Genomic DNA, 9357 nt, shown 5'->3' with positions numbered 1-9357 from the left:
TGCGCTGCTCTGTAATAATAAATTATACCAGCCTTGCTTAAAATGTGAACACATCGCTTCCAAACTGTAAAAATAACATTTTTATCATGGTCAGATCTGCCTCGTAGCACCCCCTCTGGTTCAACTCTGCTATAGGCACGGATAATGTCACAGTACTCAAATCAGTCAAACAACATTACCTCCCCCGTTAATCTGAGCTCAGTTTGGAATAAAAATGCTGGACTGAGTAAGTGAGGATTCTTGCAAGTCTCCATAAAGCTGCCGGCGTTGTATCTGATTCATGTTTCCTTTCACAAATCAAACACTTGGTGCGACTCACTGAACAGAAATCAATGGTTCAGTGCAGAGGGTTTGGTTTATGAAGGGGATGAAATGTGAATTTGAGAGGGTACTGAATCAGATGCAATGGTAAGTGCCATGAACAGCTTGCAGAACATAAGGATTTAGGGCCACTGCAGCAAACCCTGACTGACCGGTGACGAAGAGACCTTGATGTCAAACAGAATGAAATTTAGACAGTGTTTAGAATTCAGTGCATCTAAGAAATCAGGACACGGGTTTCATCAAATATGGACCTGCTGAACAGATCATTAGAAGCGAGCTGTCAGTTTTAGGGAATGTTTTTGTGGCATGCGCCCACCCCCCGGGCCCTGACGATGATGGGCGAGAGAGCCGACAGAAAGGCGGGGCCCAAGCACTCAGCCACGATGCACCTCGGCCGTCATCGTTGGGGCCCGGGGGGCAGGCACATGCCACAGTTCTATCATTCGGTGCCTCTGCCACTCACTGAATCATTTTCTGGCTCTACGTTATCTCTTTGGTGGCTCATACTGAGGCACACTGCCTGATCAAAAACACCTTCCCTCGTTGAAGTTGTGATGGTAGTAGAGAAAAATCGTCAGCCTCGTAAGACTCTCAGGTACAAAAGCTCTGTTTGACTTCTCCATATTTTCTGGTAGCTAGTGCACTCTAGCTCTAAAAACACAGCAGCCCAGCCCACCCGGTTTCCCTTGCAGTCCCACCTCCAAACCAAACAAAGCTGAGCCAGGGGTGGAGTCAGCCGACAATAGTGGGTTGTACTTAATAATCTAGAATGTAGAGTAGTTCAATAGGCTCCAATAGTTCAATCAGAGTTTGATCAGCAGCCTACTGTAATATTTTCCCCTTAAGATTTCATGTTAACTTTCTAAAAGTCAAGTAGATGTGCATTTGTGTTGGTGCTGAAATGGCTTCTACCAGTGTTTTTGCTTTTTTATACCAACCAAACCTCAGGTGATCTCATAGATAGGGGGTCTGAGCTTCAGGTTTCTTGGACCAATGAATGTCAGAGATGCCAATATTTGCTTATATTGCATTTTTTGTGTTCACTGTGCCATCCTACACCTCACCCAGATGATTGAAATACCGGAAACATCAGACACAACTGTTTTTTTACATCAGAGTCCAGTAGGTTTAATTTGGCCTTTTTCGTTCTGGGGGCTCTTTATCTGTAGGACATCCAGACGAGAGTTAGCCAGAGCCAGTTTATGAGGAGCCTGGCCTCTTCCTATTTCCCCCATTATATCAAGAAACAGAACTGAATGGGGGTGAATAGAGCTAAACGGTCAAAAACAAAAAGTTAAAATAGTTTCTAATCACTGAACCAGAACTTTCCTTTAATTTTAGAAAGGAGGAGGATGGATTTCACAAAAAAAATGTCAAGAACTATTTTCGAAAAAGGTTCTATATAGAGGCAAACAAAGCACTTTCTCCATCAATCTGAATAACCTTTTCACCAAGAACTCATTCAGCATTTATAGTTCTAAATAAAATCATTCCCTTAACTAAAGAACCACCTCTCTGCCCCTCATTAATCTACAGCTACTCAAAAACTGGGTAAACTACGTTTAGGATCATTTGATTTATCTTGAGGATGCTTTATCCCTTTCTGAAAGCAGAAGGATGTATTTCACTAAAAATGCTCCGGTATCGGACACAGATACAGAGACGTCTGCTGTTCTCAGTCATGGCGCTGTGTCTGTGTTGCATCGGTTAATATCCAGTTGTCTTCAGGATAAAATAGGCCATAATTCTCTTATTACTCCACCGATTCCCCCAAATTTGCTTTCATTATAATCGTTAGACATTCCTAATACATTATTTGAACATACATTCCCTCAGCACTTTATTAGGCCTGTCTACATGTATTGTCCATTTTATCAGCTCCACTGAATATATACAGTTACAGACTGTAGTCCATCTGTTTCTCTGATACTCTGTTACCCTGTGCTTCAGTGGTCAGGACAACCACAGGACCCCCCACAGAGCAGGTACTATTTGGGTGCTGGATCATTCTCAGCACTGCAGTAACACTGACGTGGTGGTGGCGTGTTAGTGTGTGTTGCGCTGTTGCGAGTAGATCAGAGGATTCCCCAGAGAATTTTTGCCAATGAATCTTGACACTATCGATAGCTCAGATCAATATTTGTGCAAAACAAAAGACATTTTTAAAACACTGTATGTGTTTATTTCAGCGTGTTTAACAGCTTTGGGAAAGAATGGAAAACCAGCAACACTAATATTGTTCCAGTTACGTCAGAATAAATGGTGACAGTTAGGTGGGAGAGTGGCCTAAAATCAGCTTCAGTCAGGTGTGTTTGTACACAAGTGTTGTTCAAACAGTCTGGACTCTCTATGCTTTCTGCTGGCAGGTGTTGGAGGTGCAGGCCTTCTCCAATTCTGTGGAAGCAAAAGAAAGAACAATGACTTTCTGGCTAGTTTGTGGTAGGACCATGTAGAGATAAGACTGTAGCTCGTCTGCTGTAGCACAGGTTGTATTAGCCATCCTCTAGACATTCATTAATTGTCAAAATAGCCCATTTCTGACCAAAGAGCTGCTCTTGATTGGTTATTTTTGGTGGATGGTCATCTTTTAACTTAGCAGTTAAAAATGTGTAAAACCTACAGCAATACAACTTTGTGTGATGCACTCGTACCAGCACCGCACACACACTACTATGGGTGCCAGTGGTAATTCTGGGCTTCCTAAAATTAGAGGCTGAAAGACAGAAGGGAAGAGACTGCCCACCTGTCCGGCCGGACAGGTGAGCCCTCCTGCTACCTGCTTCAGACCAGCTGCCCACGCCCCTGCTACTGTCACCTGCCTTGGATTAGCTGCCCACCTTACAATGAAGTGTTCATGGACTCCTAGCTATTATATACTACTACTAATACTACTGCTATTAATATTAGTAGTATAATAACTCTGTAGCACAATAACACAGAGCACAGCTGCACAGCTGATTTATAAGAGAAAATCCCTAAAACGCTGTACATTTGCAGCAGGAGAGTTTTCTTTGGATCTCTTAGTCACAATTTCCACGGCAGTTACTATAGGATGAGCATCCTTTCTGTTAACTCTTCACCTCTGAAAAACTAGGAGACATTGGGCCAGATAAAACTCAGGCATAACAGCGTTACACCCGGCAAAAAGTACGGCATACAAAATAAGAGCCATTCATACGATAACAGTGGCAGGGATTACCGTACCAGCGCTGTGGTATTTTCACCAGTGTTCTATCCAAGAGCCAAACCAAACTTAAATTTACATTTATGCCATTTGGCTGACACTCTACTCCAAAGCGACTTACAGTTTGATCATTTTACCCAGGTAGGCCAAGAGTTTGGGAGTCTTGCCCAAGGACTCTTATTGGTATAGTGTAGGGTATAGTGTAACGACTGAGAGCGCGTCAAGGCGGCAACGTTTTGTGCTATAAGCTCTTAAATCGACCAAAAGCGGTAAGTATCTGAAATATCATGGCTTCTGCTGGTTGTTTTGTCTGCTCAGAGTGTGGCATGTTTAGTTTAATGACCTTTTCTGCCTCTAGTGATAATGACAGTGGCTGTGTTTGTGCTAAGTGCCAGCTAGTTAGCTCTCTGGTGGAGAAGGTGGACCAGTTAGAGGTGCGCATCCAGGGGTTATTAAAGGATAGACAGCAAGATTCAATGTTAGCAGCTCTGGGTGCCCTAGGGAGAGTTAGCACCCCCTTGACTCTGGCGTTAGAGCCCTTACAGCGGGGTGAATGTGTGACGACCTGGCGGACTAGCCAGAAAGCTAAGGCTAATGCAAACGCTGAGGCCAAAGCTAGCCCATCGGAACACCACGCTCCTCCGATTTGCGTGTCAAACAGGTTTGCCCCGCTCAGTGAAACCCACTGTGAAGCCTGTTAAAAGTACTCTGGTTATAGGAGACTTGATTGTCTGACACATGAAATTAGCTACTCCTTTAGGGGCGCCAGCGGTTACAGTTAGATGTTTATCGGGAGCCAGACATTAGTGGCAACCTTAGACTGTTAGCTGATAAGAGATATTCGAGGGTAGTTATTCATGTAGGGGCCAATGATATCCGTCTGCGGCAGTCTGAGATAACTAAGGCTAATATTAGAGAGGTGATTAAACAGGCCCAGACGATGTCCAATGCCGTAATCTGCTCTGTCCCCATACCAATGTGATGCAGTGCTGAAGCCTACAGCAGGCTTTCGGCATTAAACTGCTGGATGTCCAAGTGGTGTTCTGATAATCAAGTGGGCTTTATAGACAATTGGTTGCATTTTGATGGCAAGCCTGGTCTTATAGGTAGGGATGGTGTCCACTCCACATGGGACGGTGCTGCCTTACTTTCTTGCAGCATAGCTCATAGTCTCTTAGTTAGTCGGCAGAGTAGTGTAAACAGCTGCTGACAATCCAGAGCCAGGACCAGGCCGCAGACCGACAGGCTAAACTGACCATCTGAGATCTGCCTTGAGGCGTCACCCAAGATCAACTTTATTGAGACTGTGTCTTAAATTTAAATTAAATTTGATCATAGTAAAACTCAATCAGCCCTTTTAAATAACCTAATCAATATATATCTGTATTCATATGATAGCACTAACGCCTTAGACCTAAAATTTGGACTACTCAATATAAGATCACTAAACTCTAAAGCAGTCATCGTAAATGAAATTATAAGTCTTATTATAATTATTATAAATTCAATATTTTCTGTCTCACTGAAACATGGGTGTGACCAGATGAATATTCAGCTTTAAATGAAGCCACCGCTTTAGGCTATAATTATGCACATAGGCCAAGATTATCAGGCAAGGGAGGTGGAGTATGTATAATCTACCAAAATACTCTAGATATTAGTCAGAAACAATGTGACACTTTCACGTCCTTCACTCCATTCATGTTACAAATCCGGTCAACGCATTTTCCTTATTTAACATTTACAGGCCACCAGGGCCCTACGCTGAATTTTTAAAAGAATTTAGTGATTTCGCTGCAAACCTGGCTGTGTGTAATGATAAAGTAATAATTGTAGATTTTAATATTCACTTTGAGTATATGACCCACTAAAAAAGGCATTTACTTCAATTCTAGACTCTGGTGGTTTTACCCAAAATGTAACAGGGCCTAAACACTACTGTAGTCACACGTTAGATTTAGTTTTGACACTAGGTCTTAACATAGACAAGCTTAATACCTTACCGCAAACCTCAGCAATCTCTGACCATTACCTAATTTCATATGAGCTATGACTTAGCCATACTATATGTACATCCCCTCGTTATTCTACAAAGCGCTCTATAAAACCTTTTACCACCCTACAATTTATAGAAAATCTGCCAGAACTATCAACACCACTCTTCACTCCATCAGACCCAATGGATCTAGATTTACTAACCGATTATTTAGAAAATACCTTCTGGTCTACTTTAGAAAATGTGGCGCCACTTAAAATAAAAAGGATAATGCAGAAAAAGCCCCATGATACAACAACAAAACCCGTGCCTTAAAACAAACAGTTCGGAAACTAGAGAGGAAATGGCGACAAACCAAGCTGGAAGTGTTTCACTCTGCCTGGAAGGACGGCCTTATAGAGTATAGAAATGCTCTCACTGAAGCTCGCTCAGCATATCTGGCCTCGCTGATCGAGAATAGTAAATATAATCATAGAGTTCTGTTTAGTGTGATTTCCCAAATCACAAAATCAGGCAGGTTCTGAACCAGAAATACCAGCAATTCTCACCAGTGAAGTTTTTATGGACTTCTTTAATAATAAAATTGAAAATATTAGACAACAAATTCAACCCACAGTATTAATCCAACTTGGTTGTCATCTGACTTGGCTGAAATAGAACAAAGCACAGTTGTAGAAAAAAGGCTGGAAATTTTTTACCCACTCCCACAGCTGGAGCTAGAGAAGATTATCACTTCTGCAAATTGCACAACCTGTACTCTAGATGCAATACCCTGAAAATTACTAGTACTTACTAAAGTACTGCCAGTCATTATAAACCCTCTTTTAACTGTAGTAAACTCATCCCTTAGTCTGGGCCATGTTCCCAAAGCTTTTAAACTAGCAGTTATCAAACCTCTGATCAAGAAACCAAATCTTGATGTTAGCGTATTGTCTAATTACAGGCCTGTTTCTAACTTACCATTTATATCAAAGATCTTAGAAAAAGCTGTGGCCCAACAACTTAGTTCATATGTATATAAGAACCATATATAGGAAAAATTCCAATCTGGATTCAGGCCACATCACAGCGCTGAGACGCTCTAGTTAAGATAACTAATGATCATCTTCTTGCCTCTGATCAAGGCTACATATCTCTCTTAGTGCTACTTGACCTCAGCGCAGCTTTCGATACAATAGACCACAATATTCTCCTACCAACCTTTAGCACTAATTATTGGAACACAAAATTAGTTTTGTAAGCTCAGCGACCCTTGACCTACATACACAGGTGAATCCAATTATGAGAAAGGGTTAAGGTGGCCAACTGCAAGTGTTTCTCCTCTTTGCATCTTTGCATCAGTTCTAGTTAAGGCCCGAAGTGGCAGGCAAAGAAAAATCTCAGATTGGCAGAGGCGAAGGATGGTGAGAACAGCCACAGTCAACCCATAGACCAGCTCCAAAGACCTACAACATAATCTTGCTGCAGATGGTGTCACTGTGCATTGTTTAACTATTCAGCGCACTTTGCACAAGGAGAGGCTGTATGGGAGAGTAATGCAGAAGAAGCCTTTTCTGGGCACACGCCACAAACAGAGTGGCTTGAGGTATGTTAAAGCACATTTGGACAAGCCAGCTTCATTTTGGAATAAGGTGCTGTGAACTGATGAAACTAAAATTGAGTTAATTGGACATAACAAGGGGCAGTATGCATGGCGGAAAAAGAACACAGCATTCCAAGACAGACACTTGCTACCCCCAGGAAAATTTGGTGGTGATTCCATCATGCTGTGGGGCTTTGTGGCCAGTGCAGGTACTGGGAATCTTGTTAAAGTTGAGGGTCGCATGGATTCCAGGCAATATCAGCAGATTCTTGAGAACAATGTTCAAGAATCAGTGACAAAGTTGAAGTTGCGCCGGGGCTGGATACTTCAACAAGATAACGACCCTAAACACTGCTCAAAATCTACTAAGGCATTCATGCAGAGGAACAAGTACAACATTCTGGAATGGCCATCTCAGTCCCCAGACCTGAATATTATTGAAAATCTGTGGTGTGATTTAAAGCGGACTGTCCATGCTCGGAAACCATCATCGTTTTGTAAAAAAGAATGTTCCAAAATACCTTCAACCAGAATCCAGACTCTCATTGGAAGCTATAAGAAGCGTTTAGCGTTTCTGCAAAAGGAGGATCTACTAAATATTAAAGTAATTTTTCTGTTGGAGTGCCCAAACTTATGCACCTGCCTAATTTTGTTTAAATAATTATTACACACTTTCTGTAAATCCTATAAACTTTATTTCACTTCTCAAATATCACTGTGTTCGTCTGCTATATGATATATTTAACTGAAATTGCTGATCTGAACAACCAATGATTTATAAAGGCAAATCATGAAAATTATCAGGCGTGCCCAAACTTTTGCATACCACTGTATAAGTAACCATGGCATTAACTTTCATTGTTATGCAGATGATACGCAACTGTGCATATCAGCCAAGCCTGATGACAAATTCAGTAAAAAAAAAAATAGAGAACTGTGTAAAAGACGTGAAATGCTGGATGTTATGGAACTTCCTCCTACTAAACAGTAACAAAACAGAGGTTCTCCTTCTGGGTCCAAAATTGGCAAGAAATAAACTACCAGATTTAATTTTAAACCTCGCTGACTTTCCAGTTACACCTGGCTCAGCAGCAAAACATCATGGCGTCATAATTGATTCAGATTTATCATTCGATCAACACACAGGCAGCATCATTAGGACAGCTTTTCTACATCTTTGCAACATTGCCAAGAAATGCCTTGTCCCTGCGTGATGCAGAAACACTAGTACATGCCTTTATTACTTCTAGGCTACACTACTGTAACGCACTACTGTCAGGATGTACGAGCAGGAATCTAAGCAAACTTCAACTAATCCAAAACGCTGCAGCCACATGCCACATGTCATTTATAAACGTGCAAACATGTTTCCGGCAGGCTGTTTACTCATAACGTCAAAGTAAGGTAGCGTTGCCTTTTCTGAGTCTAGCTTGTAGTCTTCCTCGTTTTTGCTATTCTTGTTCATTTTTCTGGCATTTTTAAAGTCTGAATTGCGTTTTTGGCAGCATTTCATTTCAATTAAAAGCTCAACTTTTGTTCTTCTTATAAACCGTGACTGAGCCAAACACAGAATGGAAGATGCTGTCCGTACTTGTAACTATCCATCCATCCATCCATCCATTTTCTAAGCCGCTCCTCGTCAGGGTCGCGGGGGGATGCTGGAGCCTATCCCAGCTAGTCGTTGAATATTATTTTTACATTTTTGTCTGGAATTCTGTGAAACTGCTTTGTGACAACATCCATTGTAAAAAACGCTATTCAAATAAATTTGATTTGATTTCCTCAATTACAAATATCGGTAACACTGTAGGGTGCTGTTCATAAGGCTACATGACACCTACATAAGCTTGTCATGATCACTTGCTTAGCCCTACATAAGTTTTTATAAATGTTTATTCCAAAATGTGTCATTTGCTACAAAGGTTGAATTGGCCAATTTTGATCAAAGTCAGCTAAAGTAGCCATTATGACAGATGACACCTGTTGTAATAAGCATTTACGAACTGTAGGTGTAGTTGTCATGTAGCCTAATGAAAAGCGCCCTACAGTAAAGTGTTACCTAAATGTTTCAGTAACCTTAAAAGTCACATACAATATCCCCCCGGGCTCTTTGTGCACTACTGTGTCGGTGAAGGGTCCAAATATATTTGGTCAGTGGTGGTCCTATGGTGGTCCCTTTCCACAAATAAACTGTGTAGAAGGGAGGCTGATAATCTGCACTGTAACAGATGAGCCACAGTCTTTGATTGTAAACCATTAAAGGGGGAAGTT

General features: G+C 41.5%; 1 protein-coding gene across 2 annotated transcripts in view; it reads right to left on the bottom strand.

Annotated features, from left to right (window-relative positions):
- Positions 1–2481: 2481 nt before the first annotated feature.
- The window catches only part of LOC108442899 (serotransferrin-2-like), a 144007-nt gene continuing 137131 nt past the window's right edge, over positions 2482–9357 (bottom strand). For both annotated transcript variants that reach the window (XM_017723186.2, XM_017723185.1), the window contains exon 17: positions 2482–2718. In XM_017723186.2, the coding sequence (XP_017578675.1) occupies positions 2672–2718 (47 nt within the window). In that variant the 3' untranslated portion in view covers positions 2482–2671. The remainder of the gene's footprint in view (positions 2719–9357) is intronic.

Source organism: Pygocentrus nattereri, chromosome 19 (genome assembly GCF_015220715.1).
Source record: "Pygocentrus nattereri isolate fPygNat1 chromosome 19, fPygNat1.pri, whole genome shotgun sequence".
NCBI lineage: Eukaryota > Metazoa > Chordata > Actinopteri > Characiformes > Serrasalmidae > Pygocentrus > Pygocentrus nattereri.
Note: the sequence above shows the minus strand (reverse complement) of the source record. Positions and strands in the feature narration are given on the sequence as shown.